Source organism: Pipistrellus hanaki, assembly GCF_964339955.1.
Source record: "Pipistrellus hanaki genome assembly, chromosome: 3".
NCBI lineage: Eukaryota > Metazoa > Chordata > Mammalia > Chiroptera > Vespertilionidae > Pipistrellus > Pipistrellus hanaki.
Window position 1 is genome coordinate 134,456,648 of NC_140505.1, and position 24,347 is coordinate 134,480,994.

A 24,347-nucleotide genomic window follows, 5' to 3' on the forward strand; every position below is an offset into this window, starting at 1 on the left:
TGGGGCTAGATGCTCAACACAGGAGCTGCCCCCTGGTGGTCAGTGCACTCCCACAGCCAACCTCTCTTGGCCAGCCAGCCCCCATCAGCCCCTGGTACTAAACCGTGCATAGAATCCTGCTTCTGGGTCGGGGTTTTGTATGTAGCAGAGCAGCTCCCTTGCTGCGATCCATTGAAAGAGAGCTAGAAACGTCGATAAGAGAGAAACATCGACCAGCTGCCTCCTGCACACCCCCCACTGGGGATGTGCCCGCAACCATGCCCTTGACCGGAATCGAACCTAGGACCTTTCAGTCCGCAGACCGACGCTCTACCACTGAGCCAAACCGGTTTCGGCTACAGAATCTTTATAGTCTGTTCCTACAAATGGATATTATCTCCTACCTGGAAAAATTATAGTTTAAGCCAAATTAATTAAAAAAATTTTTAGAACTTTAAAAAAAAAATCTCTCCCTCTCCCCCCCCCCTCCCCCCCAAATGGAAGTGGGCCAATATATTTTAACAAACAAAAACACTGCTACTATTTACTTAGCAATCCTATAGTATGTAAAAAGTTTCTGGGTTCTGTTGCTGAGCACACTTTTAATGAGGACTAAAACAAATAGAGGAGAATTGGGAAACCTAACAACAAAAAGAAGAAAGATTTACCAGGGAAAAAATAAAAATAAAGAATGAAGTTTAAAGTTGCCCTAAGCTTTGGGGATTTCTTATTCCAGAAAATATAAGCAGTTGTATTTGTCTTTAGTTAACTCATTTTTTTTTTTTTTTCAGATTGATGATTACCCAGAATTTTTGAGTCCACAAGATAGAGAAATCAACCAACACATAAGGATCATCTATTCAACTGTTTTGAAAAAAGAATGTGAAAAGTCAAAAGATGTCAGGAAATTCTTATTACCATTTCACCATGCCAATACTAACCACAAGAAAGGTATGTAATATACTTCTCAAAGTTACACAAGAAAAGATACATTTATTTTTGAGGCAAAAAAGATAATAATGTTCTTTTATCTCTCCTGAACTTTATTGAAGTATGATTGACAAATAAAAGTTTTGTATATTTAAGGTATACAGTGTTATGTTTTGATATACATATACATTGTGAAATAATACCACAATCAGGATAATTAAGATATCCATCATCTCACATAGTTGTGTGTGTGTGTGTGTGTGTGTGTGTGTGTGTGTAGTGAGAACTCTTGAGATATACTTTCTTTGCAAATTTCAAGTACACAGTACATTATTTTTAACTACAGTTACCATGTTGGACATTTTGGTCTCCAGAACTTATCCTATATAATAAAAGCCTAATATGCTAACTGTCTAGTCGTTTGGTCATCCATTCAACCAAAGCATAATATGCTAATGATATACTAAGGCCACTCAACAGCTTATTTTGATGTGCACTGACCACTAGGGGGTAGACGCTCCGACTGGTAGGTTAGTTTGCTGCTGGGGCCCGGCAGATCAGGACTGAGCGAGATGGGCTGGAATGCCCTGGAGACTTCCTGCAGTCCCTCCCAGCTAGTCAACTTCCCACATCCCTTCCTGGCCCAGATTGTGCATAAGTGGGGGACCCTCGGCTTAGCCTGTGCCTCTTGCAATCTACGACCCCTCAGGGGATGTCACAGAGCTAGTTTTGGCCCAATCCTGCAGGCCAGGCTGAGGGACCCCACTGGTGCACGAATTTGTGCACTGGGCCTCTAGCTTATAACTGAAAGTTTGTTCCCTTTGACCAACATCTACTATTTCCCCCCACCCCCAAACCATCGTTCTATTCTCTGTTACTAAAAATTTGCCTTTTTAAGATTCCATGTAAGTGAGATTATACAGTATTTGTATTTCTGTGGTTTATTTCACTTAGCATAATGGCTTCCAGGTTCATCTATGTTGTCACAAAGGACAGTATTCCTTCTTTTCAAAGGCTGAATAATATTGCTCTGTGTGTGTGTGTGTGTGTGTGTGTGTGTGTGTATCTTCTTTATCCATTTACCTGTTGCTGAAACAATACTTAGATTGTTTCCATGTCTTAGCTACTATAAATGCTGCTGTGAACTTGGAGTGCAGATATGTCTTTGAGATAATGATTTTATTTCTTTTGCATATATATCCAGAAGTGGACTACTGAATCATATGGTAGTTTATTTTATTTTTTGAAGGACCTCCATACCGGTTTCCAGAATGGCTGTACATTCTCACCACCAGTGCACTTCCTTACCAAGACTTATCTTTTTCCTTTCTTATAACACGAGATCATCTTAACAGGGGTGAAGTGACATTTCATTATAATTTTGATTTGAGGTGTTGAGAAGATAATGTTCTTGACATTGAGGAGGAGCTGACCAATCCATTACAACAGCATAGTGCCAGGGCGTAGTGTGCCATGAATAAGATATGTTGAAAGGAAGGAAAGAAAGAAAAGAATGGAGAGGAATGAGGGAGGGAGGGAAGCCTGGAAAAGAAAAATAGAAAGAAAATGAGAGAAAGAAGGATGTTTACTAAATATTGGTGTTTTAAAAAACAGAATGAGTTAGAATCTGGATTCCATGTTGTCAGTTCCTCTTTGATTTTAATAATCTTATTAACACCACTAGAGGTCCGGTGGTGTTAATAAGAAATTCATGCACAGGGGTGGGGGATAACCTCAACCCAGCCTGCATCCTCTTCAATCTGGGACCCCTTGGGGGATGTCCAAATTCAAGTCTAGACCAGCAGTTAGACATCCCCCTCACAATCCTGGACCACTGGCTCCTAGTTGCTCACCTGTCTACCTGCCTGGTCTCCCCTAACTTCCCCCCACACCAGCCTGATCGTCCCTTACTGCCTCTGCATGCCAGCCTGATCACCCCTAACTGCCCCACCCTGCCATCCTGGTCACCCCTAACTGCCCCCCACTGCCAGCCAGGTCGCCCCCAACTGCCCCCCTGCCAGCCTGATCACCCTCACAGCCCCCTCCCGTTGGCCTGATCACCCCTGCTTGTTCAATTGTTTGGTTGTTCCTCACTAACTACCCTGCCGTCCTGTTTGCCCCTGACTGCCCCCTGCTGCCAGCTAGGTTGCGCCCAACTTCCTCCCCACCAGCCTAGTCACCCCTCACTGCCTCCCCCCCACCCCCCACACCAGCCTAATCACCCCCAACTGCTCCCCTGCCTGCCTGATCACCCTTCACAGGCCCCCCCGCTGGCCTGGTTGCCCCACACAGCCTGCTTGTTCAGTTGTTGGTTATTCCTCGGGCAGGCCCTGGAAGGCTGGGGGGGCTGAGGGGACTGGGGTACTCTAGAGTGGCCAGACCTGCCTGGGAGTGGGCCCAGCCATGCCATGCCTGCTGCCCCATGGGGCTGGGGGGACTGGGTGCTGCCATCTTGTGGCTGTAGGCACCTCCATTTTTGAGGGTGTGGAGGTCAATTAGCATATTCCCTCCTTGTTGGCTATGGGTGCCTCTGTCTTTGTGGGGGTGTGATGATCAATTAGCATATTCCCTCTTTATTAGATAGGATAGATTTTAACAGGAAACCGAGTGAAGAAGTACAGGGGTAACTGGAAGATTGTGTTCCTGGCTTAGGGAGAAGTGCTGATAGTTATCTTTGTGCTCCCTCTCACCAGCAAGGGAGGCCAAGGTCCTGCCCTGACAATTATGGCTTATTATGGTTAATACCAGCATTCACTCTTCATTCAAAAACATTTGTTGGGAATCTATTCACCCAAGAATAGTGATACATACATTCATAAAAAGATGAAAAATCACCTTTAGATTTTGTGTTGAGGGTGTACTGCCACTGATGCAGGTGGTTTTCCTGTAGTACCCAAGGAGATCTAGAAACTCCACAGTAGGGTGGGGCGGGAAGGGGAGGATAAGGAGTTAGGACTCCCTGTGCTCACCTGGCTCAACCAAAGCTGCCTTGCTTTTATGTTTCACATTTTGGGCTTTACCTAAATGTTTCTTGTGGATTAGTTCTAAAAATTGAAAGATGAATGGATAAAAATAAAATAGAAATATAGTACGGCATTACCCTGCTTACTTTCATGATATATATATATATATATATATATATATATATCCATCCACGAATATAAAGGAACCCTTTAGGGCAGGGGTCCTCAAACTTTTTAAAGTGGGGGCCAGATCACGGTCTCTCAGAGAGCTGGAGGGCCCGACTATATGAACTACTAATTCCTACCCACACTGCACATATCTTATTTCGCAAAAAGGTAACAAATACAATATAAATAAAATGAAGAACATTTATAAATAAACAGATCACTTACCAGTATTTCAATGGGAACTGTGGGCCTGCTTTTGGCTAATGAGATGGTCAATGTCCGGTTCCATATTTGTCACTGCTAGTCGTAACAAGTGATGCAAGTGGGCATCAGTTAATCTTGATCTGGTTGGAGATTTCAGATGTTTCATTCTTGAAAAAGTCTGTTCACAGACATAAGTGCTACCAAAGATGGTTACCATTTTGAGTGCATGGTTCCTGATATTTGGATATGTCTCAGAGGGGAGAGATGCATAGAAATTCAGAAGGCTACTTGACTTGAATGCATCTTTCAGAGAGTCACAATTCTGCAGTTCAGCCAGTTCCATTTGGTAAATTGTAAGGACATTTTCAATCTCAACAGAAAATGGGTTACGAAAAAGCTGTATGTCCTGTTCATGGAGATGAAGCTCTTTGAATCTAAATTGAAACTCCTTTTGCAACAATTCCAGTGAATCCACACATGTTTTCTTTGGGAATGCAACCAATGGTTTGTCCGCTGACAGGTTTTGAATTGTTGGGAGATGGCTGAAGTTTTCCTCCTTTACTTCTTTGATGAGAAGGCCTAATTTTACTTCAAATGCTTTCACATGCGATGCCATATCACAGATGAGCTTCCCCTTTCCTTGAAGTTGCAGATTGAAACTGTTGAGTAGCTCTGTTATATCTGTCAGAAAGGCAAGGTGCCATTTACATTCTGCATCATTGAGCTCTGGTACTTCTTTGTTTTTTGAAAGTAGAAAAGCTGTAATCTGCAGAAGTAAGTCATAGAAACATTTCAAAACTCTCCCTCTACTCAGCCAACGGACTTCTGTGTGGTACAGAACATCCTCATGGGCAACATATAGCTCAGACAGAAATTCCTGAAATTGTCTGTGGTTTAGTGCATGAACTCTAATGAAATTAATTCAAGATACCACAATTTTCATAACAGAGTCCCACTTCAGTGATTTAAAACACAGCGCTTGTTGGTGGATGAGGCAGTGTATGGCAATTGGATGAGGATGGTTATGTTTGTCCATCTCTTGTTTAATGTGAGCAATTACTCCTCTCTTAGACCCCACCATGCTAGGAGCACCATCAGTTGTCACACTGGCTAGTTTAGCCCAGTCCAGCTCCAAACCATTCACAGTTTGGCAAACCTTTTCATATACAATATATCCACTCCTGCGGTTGTACCTTTGATACTTTGCAGTGCAGCAAGCTCTTCTGTGACTTCAAAATACTCATTTGTCCCACGCATAAAAATGAGAAGTTGGGCAGAATCACAAACATCATTGCTTTCGTCGAGTGCCAAGGAAAAATAGCAAAGTTTTTTTGCAGAGTTTTGCAAATGGTGTTGCAAATTGTCTCCCATTTCTTCAATCCTTCGTGTCATTGTAGCTCCTGAAAGACTCACTGTACTAAATAAATCGGCCTTCTCTGGACACATCTCTTTGGCAACAGAAAGAAAGCATTCTTTAACAAATTCTCCCTCCACAAATGGTCTGCCATTGCGCGCTATTAGCTTGGCAACTTGAAAACTTGCCCGCAGTGATGAAATATTTAGCTGCTTCTGCTCCACAAAAGTATTTTGCTGAGTTGTCAGTGTATGTTTCAGTTTTAATATTGTATTTTATCTTTTCTCACTTCTCCGACCAAACAATCATATTTATCTTTATGTTGAGTTTGATAGTGGCGTCGCAAATTGTATTCTTTGAACACAGCAACTATATTCTGGCATATCAGACACACAGCTTTTTCTTTGTACCGCGTGAAAAAGTAATCATAAGTCCACTGTTCTTTGAATATCCTACACTCGGAGTCAATTTTTCTTTTTCTTGACATCATTGTTTCCTAGGGATTCCAAATTGCTATTAGTAAAATACTAATATGTGTGTGTGTGTATATATATATATATATATATATATATATATATATATACACACACACACACACACAGTGTATGAACTCCCATTAGTAGGTCTCTGCCCCCGATGTGGACACTTACCTCTTGCAGGCTTTTCTAAGTAGACCAGCTCAGTCCCTGATGGGGTTCGGTTATATCTCCCTATATAATGGCCAAATTGATATGTTCGGAATCAGCATGTGAACACTGAAAAGGAAATGCAAAATGCATATAAAATTTTTAACGTAAACCCCTTTAAAAGGCTTTAATCGTCTTTTTACACTGGAGTTGACTTTCTGGTTTGGAATGGGCCTGGCTATATTAGTAGGAAGATGCGATCAGGGTTGCCTCATGGAAAAAAAAAAGGCTGTTGGCTGGGGCGGCATGCTGTCAGTCTCAATTCTTCCACAAAGAGACTTGGTCCAAACCCCCCCCCCCCGCCCCCCCCACCTGGCAGAATTTTGATTTCAGCACCGAACGCCCCCCCACACCCCCCCCAAAGAGGAATTTTCATATGAGTCACCAACCCCCCACCCCCCAATCGGGCAGAAACCCCCCATCTGACAAAAATTTCTTTCTATGGCACTTTCGACCGACCTTTGGTGAAGGCAGTGGAGGGAGAGGAGGAGAACCTCACTGACAGGCAGGCACAGCACACAGACACCACGTTGCCTGGGGGTGAAGCGGGCGCCTTTTTACATCATTGCGCCTGTGCGGCAGCACGTCGCACGCTCTGAGCCCCAGCAGGCACTGTGCTCTTAAAGAGGCAGAGGGGTCAGAGCGGCCGTGCAGTGACAGTGTATATGCAGGTCCTGGCGGCCGAACTGTAACACCTCGGCTGCGCTCACTGCCCAAAAAACCTGGCGGGCCGGATCAGACTCCTCTGCAGGCTGCATGTGGCCCGCGGGCCGTAGTTTGAAGACCCCTGCTTTAGGGTATTGATCCCCATAATTGGTAGCTGGTAAAAAGCAGAGAAAAAGAGCATGGAGTTTGGATTCAGCTAAGCCTAGACTTGAATCTTAGCTCTCACCTTTCCTGGTTGTGTGACCTTCTCAAGTCACTTAACCGTTGTGAGCCTCAGTTTTCTTTCTTTCTTATTATATTCACAGGATTGTTGTATTATATGAAATAATGTGGGCAGGGCAGGGCACACAGCAGGAAAGCAGTTAAGATCTCATCTGTAGCATAGAAGGAGAGGGAAGAATAAAGTCCAAAGTGGCTCCTGGATAGGCCCTTCCACCCAGAGAAGCTAGACCAGCCCATTCCCTCTTCATCAGACTCCAAGTCAGATTCACAGCCTCTTCGAGTACCAAATAGGTACAAAGTATGAGAAAACTGTCCAATGCTTATACCCTCTCATGGACGAACACTTTTCCATGCTGACACTCTATGGTAGGGGTGTCGAACTCAATCAGAGAAGGGGCCAAAATCTTAAATCCAGCCTAAATCGCGGGCCGAATGGTTTACTGAACAGTCATAAACTGACAATGTCATAAACTGACAGCGGAGTGCAGTGATGACAGCGCGGTGCGGGCCACATTGCAAGGCCTGGCGGGCTGGATTTGGCCCGCGGGCCTTGTGTTTGACACATGTGCTCTATGGCATGGCAACTGTGTGCAGAAGTTGTTGTAATTAGTAGCCTTATTAAACCCCTGGGTACTCACCAGGTCTCTTGTCACACTAACAGGATATCTAACTGGTGTTGTTTGTCTTAAATGAATATTTATCCTTGTCCACAGTATCATGATTCTTGTTTGTTTGGTTTTTTCCCCCTTCCAACATTTATAAGACAAAAACACACATTAAAGTAGCGAATTGCAGGTAGAAATTCTATGAACCTTAAATTCCTAGAAACTTTGCAAATTATGTTAAAAGAAGTGAGGAATTAAAAAAAAAAAACACAGCACACTTATCTGATGATAATGCACATGGTTATCTATAGAATTATACCTCTTCACAACTGTTTTTTTTTTTTTTACTTTCATCTCAAAAGGTCCCATCTGGCACTTTTACACAATGACTTCCGAAAACATGAAACTGCCACTGTCACAGGGAGTCACACAACACACAGTAGAGGATAAGACTGCTCCCCCTCTGGAGCCTGCCGACAGTAACACGCTCTGTGTTCCTGCTCTCCCCGGCGCCTGTTCCCTGGGCAGGTGCTGCTGTGCACAGAGGACCTGTGGCTCTCCCAGACACGCTGAAACATGTGGTCCTGAAGCAAGAAAGAGGCTCCCACCTGTCTGCCCATCTGTTTGACAGTAGCCAGCACGAAAGTCTTTGGTGTTCATGGTGACGTCCTGCCTAGAGAAGCAGCACACATAGCCTACTGGGCATTAGCTAAAGACCATGATTAGGACGGACTCCAAACCTCTTGGGTGGAAGCCTGGGGAATATTTGTGCCATGTGGCAAAGGTGCTCACACTCCAGATAACTGGGTTATCTTAACAGAGGAAGCTCAAAATTACAAGTAATTTACCATAAAAATTCTCAGTTTCCTGATCACATTTTTAGCAGGATTCCTTATTAGGCCCATTTCCCCCCCTGGAGATTCTGAGAAAAAGAGGCTTTTCTCTATCGTATACACGTGTGCTTATAGGGGCCACAGTTAACACTTTGAATTGTATGTGTGTGAGTGTGTGTGTATAATTTAAAAAATATATATTTTATTGATTTTCCACAGAGAGTAAGGGAGAGGGATAGAGAGCTAGAAACGTCGATGAGAGAGAAACATCGACCAGCTGCCTCTTGCACACCTCATACTGGGGATGTGCCCGCAACCAATGTACATGCCCTTGACCGGAATCGAACCTGGGACCTTTCAGTCCGCAGACCGACGCTCTACCACTGAGCCAAACCACTTTCAGCTATAATTTTTATTTTAAATCTAAAACAGCTATTTTCTAAAACCACTGATGTGGGATAAAACTAAAATAACAGAGCACTGATAAGTCTCTCAGGTTTAGTGTGTGATTTTTACATAAGCTTGGCACAGAAATAGAGTTTGAAAAATATAATCGAACCTCCTGCAGTTAAGAAAGCAGATGCATTCTTTTTGCAATGTTGCTTCTAAAACTGTCTCTCAGCCGACCAGCATTACTGAACATGCCATCAGATATACACTGTGCTAAATGGCTGAAGGACTTCAGACATAAGCTACTAAGAAGAGTGTCAGCTTCTGTGTGCACAATAGAGAATACTTTGGCTGATAACTCTATTATCTATCACCTGTAGTCAGGCTCTCTTGTCACTGTTGCCTTATACCTGCTAACTTCTAGCCATTGGCTTCCAGGAGACCAGGCATCCCATCAACCGTAAAGACAGACTTCGGGCCATACTTCATTTTTCAGTGGAGTGCACAGATGAACCTGAGATTCTCCACACCGCTGTTACAAATTAGAATTTAAAGCTAGCCTTAGCTGGTCTGGCTCAGTGGATAGAGCGTCGGCCTGCTGACTGAAGGGTCCTGGATTTGTTTCTGTTCAAGGGCACATGCCTGGGTTGTGGGCTCAATCCCCAGTAGGGGGCGTGCAGGAGGCAGCCGATCAAAGATTCTCTTCATTGATATTTCCATTTCTCTCTCCCTCTCCATTCCTCTCTGAAATCAATAAATTATATTTAAATTTTTTTAAAAAAAATTAAAGCTATCATAGAGAAAGGTAGGTACATCGATAACATAGTTGTTTGGTAGCAACATTTTAATGACCTCATACCAAAAAGAGCAAGTTCAAGTTTGGTTAGTGAACTTGGATGAGATCAGGTTTAAGACAACTTAAAGCTTGTTGTTGTTCAGGTAGTTGTTTAGGTAGTACTGCTTCCTAATAGAGAAGCCTTAGTGGTCTGTAAGGCTTCCCAGCATACCGTCAGGGATGTGCTCTATGTTGCTAGTTCTCCTCTAAGCAGCTTGTTCCCTGGGTAGGTATTGCTGTGTAGCTGGGGCCCCTGTGGCTCCTCCTAAACATGTAATATGTGGTCCTGAAGCAAGAGATAGGCTCCAACCTGTCTGACCTCTGGGCCACGTGTGCTATGTTCTCCTCAATTCCAGCACCAATCAGAGGCACTTAATTCTAGTATCTGTATTTGTGAAATGCCTACTATTAGAAGTGTCTTTGACAATTGGGGTCTTAAACAGTTATGTATTGTAAAGGTTCTTAGTTTGCAAGTAGAAAAAAATGGATTCTGCCTCTCTTAATGCCAAAGGGAATCCCTCAGAAGGATTTTGAAATTGCTTAGGGCATTAAAAGGGGAACAGAAGGGCCAAATAATGGAAGACTAAGAACCAGGGGCCTTACTAGCATGTTGGGGAACACCATCTTTTAGGATCCAGTCAGCTTAAAAGACTCCTAGCTCTGCCTCTCAAGTCCAAAGGTCACGCGTCTAGGGGAAAACATTGATCGACCAGTTTGGATTAGAAGTGTACCCTTAGACCATTCCGCTATGGCTAGGGCAAGGGTTTGGATCTGGGTTTTGTAGGGATTAAAACTCATACAATTTGCAGACCCCTCTTTAAGAAAAAGAGTTAAAACACCATGTACAATGACTGCAACACTCCAAAGAAACCTGGGCAGAAGAAATCACAAAGTGCCTGTGGCTACTCTCCACAAGGGGAAGTGAGACTGAAGAGAAACTGAAGTGGAAGTGCCTGTGGTCTTAAATGATGGTGATTAAAAGGTATTTCCTTTGCACATTTTGTACAAATATTTGAACACATGGTTAGGGTCTCTCCTAAGACTTTGGAAGGAACTCATGCAAGTGAGAGGCACGGAAGCTTAATCACCATTAGTTTTATGGAAGGAGCTGTAGCAGTCGGGACCGGCACCTGTGGTAACTATAGGAAGAGGACAATTCCTCAAAAAAGGAAGGTCCTGGGAAGACAAAATGACAGATGACCACTACAACCCTGATCCTCTCCAAAGTCACCTCCTGCAGCTGCAGGTTCCTGAAGAACACTTTTTAACCATTAAACCCACTGCCTCAGATTCCCAGGTGGTTTTCAATTCGGATAAGCTATGCTGGACATCAAGGGGGCTGTGCTGACCTCCTAGGCCTAGACCAGAGCAAGCCTTAGTGTCCTGCACCGTCCATCTTCCTACAGATGCCATCCAGCATCATCCTTGGTCCTCCACTGCGAGAGGGTTCTTTCTCTCAGGCATGGAGGTGCCTTGAGCTTCTCTCAAACCCACAGGAGTGAAAGACAAGAGTTACACAGAGCAGTTCAAAAGGAAATGAGTCAAACGCAGTGAAAGTATACTTAAGATTTTGCATTTCATTTGATGTAAGTTTAATCTCAAAAGAAAAAAATAAACTGGAAAAAAAGGGAGGGAGGAGGAAAGGGAAGCAAGAAAGCCAAGAAAGGAAACGTGTAACAGAGCCAGGGAAATCCCTGAGAGGAATTCTGTGTGGGAGCAAGGGCTTTCCCTCTTTCCCTCTTTTGCTGTAAGGATGGCTTGTGCATCCTTGACTCAGCTTCCTCTAATATAAGGACAGTGAGGTTGTCAGAGAGGGGACATTGAGTTTCTGCGGGAGTCAAAAGGTGTGGCTAATGCTGACCGCTTGCAGAAGCTTATGGAAATGTAAATTTAGTTCTTGTCAGATATGATGAGATACTATTATCTATATCAGTGGTCAGCAAACTGCAGCTTGCAAGCCACATGCAGCTCATGAGCCGTGGTTGCTGCTCTGTTGACTAATGAGTTTGCCGACCACTGATTTATACATATAAAAGCCTAAGTGACCATCCAACCGTTTGACCATCTGATCGGTAGCTATGACACTCAATGACCACCAGGGGGCAGACGCTCAATGCAGGAGCTGCTGAGCTGCACTGACTGGCAGCTGCAGTTCTCAGGTGATGCACCCGGAACCAAAGAGGAGGGTACATCACTAGAGAACTGCTCTCTCGCAATCCAGGACCCCTCAGGGGATGTTGGAAATCCAGCTAAGGGACCCACCAGTGCACAACCTGGGCCTCTAGTAGTCAATAATCTCTCTCTATTAAACCCTAATATGCAAATAGACCGAACGGCGGAACAACCAAACAATCGATCACTATGACATATGCTGACCACCAGAGGGGGCACACAGAATATGGTGGGTGTTGGCAGCAGGCAGCAGAGCAAAGAACATGTGCTGTGTTGGCCGAGGTGGGATGGTGGAGCAGGTGAGTGGGAGCGCCAGATCATAATGGGGCGCCAGTCACTGTCATTGGGGCGAGCCTTTGGTGGTTATTGAAAATTCTTTGCTCCCATGCACCATGGTCCTGCCTGGCACTTGCACCTGCTGCTGGTGGTGGCCCCCGCTTGCACTCACTGCCAGTGCTGGAGCCGCTGCTCACACCCACTGCTAGCAGGTATGAGTGGTGGCTGCTGGCTCTGATTGCCCGTCAGGGCTTCTCCACCTCCCCCTACTCCTGAGGGGCAATTAGAGCCAGCAGCTGCTGCTCTCACCCGCTGCCAGTGACGGCCCCGCTCATACTCGCTGCTGGAGCTGGCCCCAATCGCTCTGCACTGTCATAGGGTGTGAGTGGGGCCTGTGCTGTCAATGCGTGGGAGCAGCAGTGGTGGGAGCAGGGATGCTGGCAGACAGGGGAAAGGGGGCCATGGCAGTAGGGGCTGGGTGGAGGCACAAAGGATGGACTGAGACCTCCCCCTGTGTCCACTGCAGCCCTGCAGCCCACAGTTCCTTTCTATATATATATATATATATATATATATATATATATATATATATAGAAAGGCCCCTTTCTATATATATATATATATATATATATAGAAAGGCCCCTATCTATATATCTATATCTATATCTATATCTATATCTATATCTATATCTATATCTATATCTATATGCCTAAATGACCATTCGACCAGTAGCTATGATGAGCATTGACCACCAGGGGGCAGACACTCAATGTACAAGCATGGAAACATGGAACAGAATGATAAATCTCAGAGGGAAGGGGGTCGGTGGGAAAGTGGGAAGAGATTAACCAAAGATCTTATATATTCAAGAACCCAAGATGGCGGCATTGGTAAACACACCTAAACTGCGGTCGTGCACAACAATTTCAAAACTACAGCTACAAGACAAAAATGTCTATCACCCAGAGCCATTGGAAGGCAGGCTGAGTGGAAGTTCTACAACCAGACTGAAAGAGAGGGGAGCACTCAGTGCACAGACACTGAAAAAATGAGGGATGGGGACACACGATATGGGCTGGCAGCGGATTCCAGCTGGCGGTGGCGTTGCTTTCTTCAACCTGAAGGGGAGACACATGAGACCCAAACTCCTACGGGGAGAAGCTGGACTGTCTGGCATCCGGTCGGAAAGTGAGGGTGGCTTGCTTGCAGAGCTGTGCGCAAAAATAATTGTTTGCTGTGCTGGGGCGTGAAACGCGGGATGGCTCACTGCCAGCCATTGCTGTTTGCCACGCCCTATCCCAGTGATGCCCTGAGACTCCGTCCCACACAATCTACAAACACACCCAAGCTTTAAGCAGCGGTTTTTGCATATAAATGGTCTTCACTATCGCTGCTAACTTGCAAACAGGTTCAGAGAGCTCCATAATCTACAAATCCCAAACAGGGAGGAGAGTACTGTAGCTTTTGCTGTAGCTCCTGCAGGGTGATCTCAGACATTAGCTGACCGGCACCCCATTGGAGATCCAGAAGCCCGTGTATCTACTGGTCAGTGTGAGACACAGATTTCAATTCCTCACATCCATAACTGACACATTCAAGAGGTAGACTCAGTGAGCATTAAAGCCCCACTGAAACAAGGCCTGCACCATAAGCGTGTCTCCAGCGCAGCAGTTCTTCCATTATAAACACAGCGGGTCCCCACAGCCAATTGGCCTGGAGGACAATTCCTCCAAGGGTACCAACAACAATGAAGGCTTAACTACACCAAGACTTTGCACTCAGCCCACAAAGGGGTGTACCAAGACCGTCCACCTCGGGTGATTGAGGAGGCTGAGCTACTGGCCCCGTGGGTCACCTACCACACAAAGCCACTCCATCAATACAGGGAAGCAGTCAAAATGCGGAGACACAGGCATGTCACGAAATGGGGCAATGGAGGAAAGCAAACTATGGTACGACATGGAGTTCAGGACCACATTTATAAGGTTACTCAAGAATCTTCTAAAAACTGCTGAGAAACTTGATAAGATCTTCAAAGACCTTAATGAGAATGCCAAAAAAATGGAAAAGGACCAGTCAGAAATTAAGAATACACTGTCTGAAATAAAGAATTTACAGAAACTCAACTGTACATCAACGTACCCTAAGAATCAAACCAAATATCTGAAATACGAGGAAACAAAAAACACCTAACCAGAAAAACAAAAAGAAAAAAGGACCCAAAATTATGAAATAAGGTAAGGAGCCTCTGGGACAACTTTAAGTGTACTAACATCCAAATTTTTGGGGTGCCAGAAAAAGAGAGAGCGCAAATATTAAAAACCTATTAGAAGAAATAATGACAGAAAACTTTCCCCACCTGGTGAAAGAAATAGACTTACAAGTTCAGGAAACACACAGAATTCCAAACAAGAAGAATCCAAAGAGGACCTCACTGAGACACAGCATAATTAAAGTGCCAAGGGCAAAAGACAAAGAGAATCTTGAAAGCAGCAAGAGAAAAACAGTTAGTTACCTACAAGGGAATACCCAGAATGTCAGCTGATATCTCAACGGAAACTATGCAGGCCAGAAGGGAGTGCAAGAAATACTCAAAGTGATGAACAGCAAGAACCCACAACCAAGATTGCTCTACCCAGCAAAGCTATCATTTAGAGTTGAAGGTCAGACAAAGAGCTTCACAGACAAGAAAAAGCTAAAGGAGTTCATCAACACCAAACCAGGATTACATGAAATGCTGAAGGATATTCTTTAAGAAGAGGAAGAAGAAAAAAAAGATAGATAAAAATTATGAACAACAAAAAGACATCAAATACATACCTACCAACAAGTGAATCTAAAAATCATGTGAATAAAAAGTCTGAAGAACAGAATGGACTGGTGAATATAATCAGGGACATAGAAAGGGAGTGGACTGATAATTCTCAGGGGGACGCGGGTCTGAGGGGTGTGGGAAGAGATTGGACAAAAGTCTTACACCTATGGATGAAGACAATAGTAGGGGGTAAGGGAATGGGGTGGGGTGGGAAATCGAGTGGAGGGGAGCTATGGAGAAAGAAAAAAGAGGAACACCTGTAATAATCTGAACAATAAAGGTTTATTTTTTTTAAAAAAGATCTTATATGCATACTAGATGCCCCGCATATGGATTCGTACACCGGTGGTGTCACTTGCCCTGGCCTGTGGGGATCACGCCGAAACCGGTCCAGTGGTGGGTCCCTTGGCCTGGCCTGCACCCTCTCGCAATCTGGGACCCCTTGAGGAATGTCGGACTGCCAGTTTCAGCCCAATCCCTGCAGGCCAGGCCGAGGCCCCCTTCTGGTGCATAATCCATGCACAGAGTCTCTAGTTATTATATATTATTATTAGAGATTACTTATTACTTATTAGATATTATTATTTATCCCTCAAAACAAACAAACAAAATATACTCACATAATGGAGAGGAAATGTCAGTTTTCTTGTTGTAAGCTATGATTGGTTCTTTGAGTTTTACTTTAAATTCAGCTAATGTTTATTGCATACTCACTCTGCCAGGCATCATATTATCCCATTTTCGTTCACAGAATAATCATTCTCATTTTTACTGAAGATATTGAGGTTAGAGGAATAAAGTAACTTGTAAGGTGTGCTGAATTTAACCAAACAGACTTTAATGTCAAAGCCAAAGCTCTTTTTGTTTTAACATGGTGCCCAGCTTATAATTTTGTACTTGTAAGTTTTTGTGAGAATTTATGAGCATTCTTGGAATCAGTGACTACATCTTCTTTATAAACTCAATCAAATTATGTAATTAACTACCAAATAACTTTTCTTTCCTTTTAGTCAAGGAAGACAATAATGGCCCTGTCTTATGGAGAGGCAAAGAGCCTAAAAGTCTGGATGAATCCTCTGTCAGGTGAGATTGTTGTTTGGAGTATGTTTTTAACTTGATAACCAAAACTTATTTCCCATTTCAATTTTTAAAAAATGCTTTTTCTCTACTAATGGCTTTGGAGTTCTGTTTATCTCATATATATAATAATGAAGAAGGTAAATGCAAATCAGGTTAGTTAAATAGTAAAGTATAATTTTTCTCATTTCAACAGATTATATAAATGCCAAAAAATGAATAATTGATTATAATTAAATTAAAAAACATTTATTGAGCACATAGTTCCTGTCTTTGAGAAGCTGATTCTAACCGGGATACATGATATTTGCATAAATAAAGATAATACAATGGATACATGCTACATATCATCAATGAGTTTGAGGAAATTGTTAAAGAAATTTAAAGAGGGGAAGGATTATGTTCAGTTCTGAGAAGAATCAAGATGCCAGATGACAGTTGGTGAAGGATATTGCAAATGGAGGTGGAGTTATTGCAGTTGAAGAGAACAGCAGAAGCTAAGATCGAGGCAGGGAAAAATGGAATATGTATTAGGAAAGATAAGCAGCCTAGTGTGACTTAAAAATACTCCATGATTACTAAATATAAAGTTAGGAGGTAAAATTGGGCACGTATTTTGGAAGGTCTTACAAATCCAGGGGAAATTTTTACATGTCGTTTCATAGGACATGAGAAAACTATTGAAAGTTTTGAGCCAGAGAACATGATAAAAATCACTCTTACAGAAAATAACTTGATAACTAAGTTGTGCTGAAAATGGACTGAAGCAGGGAGAAACCAAAGGCTGGTGGGAAGCAATAAGAATCTGAATTGGGCTAGTGCAGGGGTCGGCAACCTTTAAGACATAAAGAGCACTTAGACCTGTTTTCGAAGGAAAAAAAAAACACACCTGGGAGGCACAAAACCATTGCGACATTTAAAACAAATATAACTCTGCATATCTTGTTTCTTACCTTAATGCTATATATCGGATTGTGCAGAAAAAGGATTTTTTCACTTAACAAAAAGAGCCGCATGCGGCTCCAGAGCCGCAGGTTGCCGACACCTGGGTTAGTGGTACTGGGAATAAAGAAAAAGGGGTGGATGAGAGATTGGGGAAGTAAAAGCTACAAGACTGTCGGTTGGTTTAAGGAACATAGGAGAGATGGAGAGATAAACCACGGTGGTTTCAAGCTGGGGTGACTGCAAGGCGAAGCCTTTCAGAAAAATAAGGACGTCAGGAGGGATCAAGCCCGGTACTGATTTGCACCAGTTAAGGGTGAGGGCCTCATCTGGTGGAGAAGTTCATCTGGCTTTGAAATTGCAGTCTGCACAGTGGGAAGAAGCCCGGAACTTCCTAAGCTTCATATCTCCAAGTGTGATTCTGTTACACAGTCAGTATCTAGACATTAGAAGGAGGAGGGGAGCATAGCATTCTAACAGCTGTGAGACAAGAGATACATGTGGAAAATTAATGGGGGTTGAAGCCTTGAAAGACAGGATAGGAAAACACTGCAAAATTCGGCAAAGGAAAAGTGAACTCCGGGTGGGGAGAACTCACAAACCTGTGGTACACCACACTGTGCAGGACCCTAGGCTGCCGAGAAGCGGCCTTGGTCCACTGGGTCCCTCACCCTCACCTCTCACTGTTTTATCAAGATGACCTACAAGGCCTCTTCTAAATCTAGATTTCATTATTATAACTTCCTTTCTCACCAAAAATGGATTTTTGGTTTAGGAAGATTCTTTTTTTTTTTTTTTTTTTTTCCTACTGGGTATATATCAACAATTTGCTTTACACCATTTTAACTTTACATCCAACTATTCTGGTTGGTTATAGTAACTGTAATTTTCTTACAGGTTTTTAGGGTTTAAGGAGTTAGCTTTAAAAGTGGTCTCTGTATTCATGTCAGGCTTTTCAAGGCTTTGGAGGTTTTGATTATATTGGAATCTGAAACATCAGAAAAACTTACTGGCTAAGAAAGGTTGGTGCGTAAGTGTTCTGTTTCGCATTGCAAGCCATCCAGAGCATGGAGTGCACCCCAAGACCTCTTTGTAATGCTGGTATTGTTGAAAGGACAGTCTCTGTAACCACATTCCTTCCACTAGGGTTTCTCAGTGCTGTTGGCATTTTGAGTGGGACTCTTCCTTCTGTGCAGAACAGTCCCACACGGTGTAGGACTTGGCTTCTCTGGCCCTTGCCCACTAAATGCTAGTAATACTCCCCATCATCGTGGCAACTAGAACACAGCACCACACTTTCCAGCAAAGCTACCCCTGTTGTTTCTAGCTGACAACACACTTGCAAAGTTTGTCTGCATTTCCTGTCTTGTGCTCCTACTCTCTTCTCATTGAATTCCTCTTTCTAGCCTTCCCTAGTACGCGTCCTTGCTCTCTCTATACAATTCTGTACTTGGGTTTTGATTGACACCACAATATGATAACTTAATAATACAAATTTAAACTGGTTCCCCCTTCCCTGGGATTTCCATTTTAATTGGCACCAAAGCCAGAGCTCAAGGAAAGCTCTATTAGTAGAATTTTGTTTTAACAGAATTGTTTTAACATAATATATCTCTAAATTTTTATATTGATTGATTTTTGAGAGGGGAGAAGGAGGGAGAAAGGGAGGGAGGGAGGGAGAGAGAGAGAGAGAGAGAGAGAGAGAGAGAGAGAGAGAGAGAGAGAGAGAAAGAGAGAAAGAGAGAGAGAGAGGAGAGAGAGAGATCAATTTGTTGTTTCACTCATTCATGCATTCACTGGTTACTTCTTGTATGTGCCCTGACTGGGGATCGAACCCACAACCTTGGCATATCAGGAGGATGCTCTAACCAACTGAGCTACCTGACCAGGGCTTTGACACATAATAAACTGTAATATTTAAACTACACAATTTGATACATTCTTTTCTTATACATATGCCAGTGAAACCATGACCACAATGATTAACTATCACTCCGTGCTACACCATGGCCTGGAAACATTTTCAAGTTAGTATGTTGGGGCAACTGTTAGTTCTCACCTTGTTTCCCACTACTCAGAGCTCACCCTCTTATGTTGTCTGATGTCCAGTGTCTTAAAAGCTGTTTTTTTCTTCTTTCTTCATTGTATTTTCCTAGTTTTAGGTTGTTTCAGTTTTCTACTTCAGGCCAAGATGTTATTCCATCTTGACCTGAAGTAGAAGAAAGCTAGCAGAATTTTAAGCATATATCAATATATATGGAAAAGGATTTGGACCGGTTTCAGATCCTTTTTAGAGCCAGTGATAGTTCAAGAATTTCAATAGAAGATAATTCATAAAAGAGGGGAATCAGATGACTCATGTACTTAGAATGTATGTTTACTTGGAGTGTCTTGAAGCTCTTTTTCCTTTGGTAGCACAGATGCACTATTTTTATGTAGTGTGCATATAAATTTATCGTGGTAGCTTGTTTGGAGAGGGGGTGGTGGCTATTGGAGATCTTAGGGAGTGAGGGGCATGAATGCCCCCTCTCCTTGGTCTCTGAGTTTGGAAGTCTGCTGTTCCATTTCTACTCACCAACTCCAGTTCCAGACTGTGATGATGAAGAGAACCCTGAAGCTGAGAAGGACCCCAATGATCAAAGAGTCATGTATGCTTACTAGTCTGCCTTTTACAAAAAGATAAAATCAAAATACTTTTAGAAAACTTTCTTAACAAAGTGGAGTATCCAAAACAAGATTAGGGAGTCAATTCAGTAGGAGAGCTCATTTCTCCAAGCACTCCTGCTGTTTGAGGCTAGATTGGCTATGGAGCTTGAACTTGCTTGAATAAGCTGGAATCTGGGACACTGTTGCTGCTTCCCAACGTGTTGTTACTCTGAGATTAGTTTGTGCTCTCAGCAGCCCGCGGGTTAGGTAATGTGAGGAGACAACCCAAAGCTTTTGGAGTGTGGGAACAAAGCCCACCTGCAATAACGGCAAAAATTCATGTTTTCTTCAAGCCTGGCCTTGCATCAGAATCTCTCTAGGGCCCATGGAGAGGTCAGACTCCTGAACTCCACCCTAGGCACGAATACAAGGGATGGGACTCAGTAATCTGGCTTTGGAAGCTTTCTAGATGCTCCTGTGAGCTAGCTACCAAGGTCTGGGAATTCCTAGGCGAGGAAGTCAGTTTACTCCTGGATTGTTAAGACTCCTGAGTTCTTCACCCATAATATATCTCTAATCCATCAACATGTTTTCCTACATTTTAACATGTTAATCTAATTATCTATTTCAACTTGATATGTTTTTAGCTCTCCACAAAACTAAACTCCATTTTCATATTATTGAACTACTTTCTTATCCTTTTTAAAATATATATATATTTTATTGATTTTTCACAGAGAGGAAGAGAGAGGGATAGAGAGCTAGAAACATTGATGAGAGAGAATCATCGATCAGCTGCCTCTTGCACACCCCCTACTGGGGATGTGCCCGCAACCAAGGTACATGCCCTTGACCGGAATCGAACCCGGGACCTTCCAGTCCACAGACCGATGCTCTCTCTATCCACTGAGCCAAACCGGTCTCAGCTACTTTCTTATCCTTTTAAAGAGTTTCTTAAATCAATCATTTTCCCCTTAATTTACCTTTTTTCTTGATAAAATCAATATGATAGCCTATATGTACGTTTTATTCTTAGCTGAACTTGCACCTAATATGTTTTTCTGAAGCTGTTCAATTAATTCTGCCTGTTGCTTTTTGGATTGTGACTTTTAACCTGACATTTTCAGCCTCAAAGAGTTTATCTGTCTTTGATGCAGAGGGAAAAAGGAGAGAAATGATTTGTGCATACTTCTGATTTTGGAGTTCTCTTTCCCATTTCTCTCATCTTTTTTCCCCCTTTGTGACTGTTTTCTCCCTGGAGATACATAATCAGCTCATCAGAAAAACACTTGACTTTTAGCAACTTAGTTTTATAAATATGAGGTTGACAAATTCAAATTCAAAGTTCTAGAACTCTGACTTAGGAATGAACTGTTTTTTAATCAGACTAGTAAAGAAGGGCGTTATTGAATTTCAAATGAAAATACAGTTTTGTTTTAGGAGTTGGCTTCTTTCACTAGTGAAGCAGTAATGACCGTGGCATTTTCATTTATGCTGCCCAAACAATAATCCTTTATAGGAACCCTCTTTAAGTCCCCCAAACAATAGATTTTTTTTCATACACCTGAGTAAATAAGAGCTGATTTAAGTGAGGCTTTCTATAACTACATGAAATCATGTTGCTGAATTTTTTCATGAAACATATAATGTGCCTGACATGAACATTATAACATATTTTCATAACATTATCTAACATAATGTAGGCACCGGTTAATTAACTCTCTTCAATTTCCATGGCGAAATTTTTAGAAAATATTATCTGCAAGAATAAAAAGAAAAGCTGTCATTTCAAATAGGACTGGAGTATGTGTCATCTATTTCAGGGCTAGACATATATTCCTTTAACTGAAAACCTTAGTGTGAGCACCTTATGTACTTAGATGATTTGCTAACATGGTTACATAATAGAACCATATGAAGAAAGGGAAATGTAAGATAATTATGGCTGTTAAAGGGGGATGGAATTTGAGTGGCCCTGTGTGTGTGTCTGTTCCTGTGTATATGCACCTGCGCACATGCAAAGTCAGTGAGGGAGGGAGCAGATGGTTGGAACTCGGCACAGTTCCTAGCACTATACAGATAATGATGAACTTTATACCTGTTTAAAATTAATTTAGGAATGAATAAAAACTAAATGACTTTCCACTTACATAGCAGTTACAATTTTGTAAGTGAGACAAAGACACTTTAATATAAAACGATAAACCAGCAATTTAAGGCAATATAGGATAATATTAATACCTAGCATTTACTATTTCCAGTGTTACAGACACATAGCATTTATATTTTCTTATTTCATTCTCATAGAAACTCTGTGAGATTGGTACTGTTATTGTTCCTATTTTAAAAATGAGGGACTTGAGGCTTAGGTCAAGCAAAGTCACAGACCCACCGAGTGGCACAGCCAGGATGGGAACTTACACCTCAGCATACTCTGCAACTTCTAAGCCTCTACTACTTGCTTTCTTGGGCAGCAGAGTAGAAATGGGTCGAAATGAGCTGGAGAGAACAGGGAAGGTAAAGGATTGATTCTGAAAAAAGTACTGAGGTGTTGGGGATGTTATTGTTAATATCAGAAGAGTATTAGCAAGATATGAACCAAAACACCATTAAAAAATCTCTCTTTATATCTCCATATGAATTGTTTTTTCTTTATAGATCCATTAGAAATGCAGAGTGAAAGAAAAACCAGGTTTTAGAAGTAGAATGAAAAGTCCTTTCAATGGGAATACTGGACTTCGTGGAGACAGGCACAATTCTTTAGATATAGAAAGTATTTCTTTAAATGACATTGGGCAGAGTTTTATTTCTGAAAGCAGAAAAGTATACTGCAGAATTGTGCCATATCTCCCCTGGGTCAGTGTGTAAGCAAGTAAGATTTTATGAAACAAACATTCATAAGCTGCTATAGTTGGGGCACTGGTGTCTCTTTTTTCCTTCCTATTCAATTCTAAATATCACGTTTAATGCTAAATTCTACCTGACAGGAACCACCAAGAGAGCAGCACACTGTCCAAGGACTCAACTCTCTGTCCTCCTTCAGACCTCAAGAAGCTGTCCCTTCAAGGTCAAAGCACCGGTCGACCCCTACCTATGCCCTCCAGGAGGAGCTGTCAGTCCACAGCAGCCACTGGCCAGGCTGTCAGCGTGCCATCTTGTACCACAAACATAAAAGGACCCCAGGGACTTCCAGATCACAAAGACTCTCTAAGTGAAATCCCTTTTAAGTGCAATGGGAACGGAAATGAGCTTTACTTAGGAAATTCCTCCCCCGCCGCCTCCCTTTTGCAAAGTAACCCAAACCTAGAGAAAAAAGAGTCAGAACTTCATTTGTACATTATTTCCACAACGTCATCAATATTTCTGCACTTAAAAAGTTCATGGAACAATTATATTATAGTAAGTGTCCTCATAGGTTCACCTTGACTTGAGTACTGTTTTTTACACCCTGCTCTACCTTCCCGTTTGGGAAATTTAACCTTGGAATTTAATAATGTTGTGAAAGACAAAATGCCCTGGACAATTAAGGAAGTGAATTTATTTCAGCGATTGCAATAGGGAAAGTGCTCATTAATGAGAAGCGTTTGTCCTAAAGAAAAGGAGAGAGACCTGAGTTTCATAGGGGCAGGCAAATAAGCGAGTCATCAGCGAGTCCCATGAGAATCATGCGGAAGGAGACAGGTCTTATCTCGGGATGTGTGTGAGCAGGGTGGTCTTTTGCACTTAGCTGGGGTGGTTTCTCCACCACTTCTGCTTTCAGAGAGCACAGAAGCTCAGATAAAGGTCAGCATTGCCAATATGCTTTTGTGTTTCTTGGCTGTGCTATTGAAAGTAGGTTGATGGGAGTCATTGCTATAAGATGGGATAATTTTATAGAAACCACCTAGTCTGTGTCCTTTTTAAATGCAGGAATGGAAGCGCAACCATCATTGACTACTCAAGATTACACAGTAAGTTTGGGGGCAGAGTCAGACTCCCATTTAGGGATCTTTTTATTACATCAGGCTCAGTTTAAAAATAAGAAATTTAATAAAAAAATGACATGATCCTTTTCAATGATATATAATTTTTATTACTGATCTTTTAACATAAGAATATTAAAAAACTATGAAAGGCTGTTTTCACTCCTAGGAAATAGGGGTTTTTATAAATGGCTATAAATTGTGAAAAATTTCAAAAAAAAACTCTTATTTTCTCCCCTTCATAGCACAGTTAGGATGTTCAATGTTTAAATTAAATGTTAAATATTTAAATTTTCCCTCTAAATTTTTAAACAGCTTTTTCCAAATGAAGAATGTAAATGAATCATAAAGTGGGAAATCCGTGTCTATTAAAAGAAGGCCTCATCTGTTCTAAAAGAAAAACCTAAACTTAATTGGCTTAAAAAAAAAAAGACTCCCTGAATTGACTAACTCTTAGTTTTAAATATGACTTTTTAATTCTGCAGCAGAGGCATGATTGGGACAAGTCAAGTAGACCAATTTATAGTCTTCTGATAAGAAAAATAGTAACAATAACTAACATGTATTGTTACTATCCAGTAGGAACTGTTCTGATCTTTCCCTCCCTCCCTCCCTCCATTC

General features: G+C 42.2%; 1 protein-coding gene and 1 long non-coding RNA gene across 6 annotated transcripts in view; one reads left to right on the plus strand and one right to left on the minus strand.

Moving 5' to 3' along the window:
* The window catches only part of LOC311619340 (uncharacterized protein C12orf56), a gene marked incomplete at its 3' end in the record, with an annotated part of 75,090 nt that overhangs the window by 18,930 nt on the left and 31,813 nt on the right, over positions 1–24,347 (plus strand). Inside the window, exons 2-4 of the mRNA XM_084877589.1 lie at positions 771–930; positions 16,110–16,182; positions 22,752–23,163. Coding sequence (XP_084733715.1) covers positions 771–930; positions 16,110–16,182; positions 22,752–23,163 — 645 coding nt within the window. The remainder of the gene's footprint in view (positions 1–770; positions 931–16,109; positions 16,183–22,751; positions 23,164–24,347) is intronic.
* Positions 1–24,347, minus strand: part of LOC311619358 — a 102,451-nt gene that overhangs the window by 18,631 nt on the left and 59,473 nt on the right. The gene's annotated exons all lie outside the window — the stretch shown is intronic.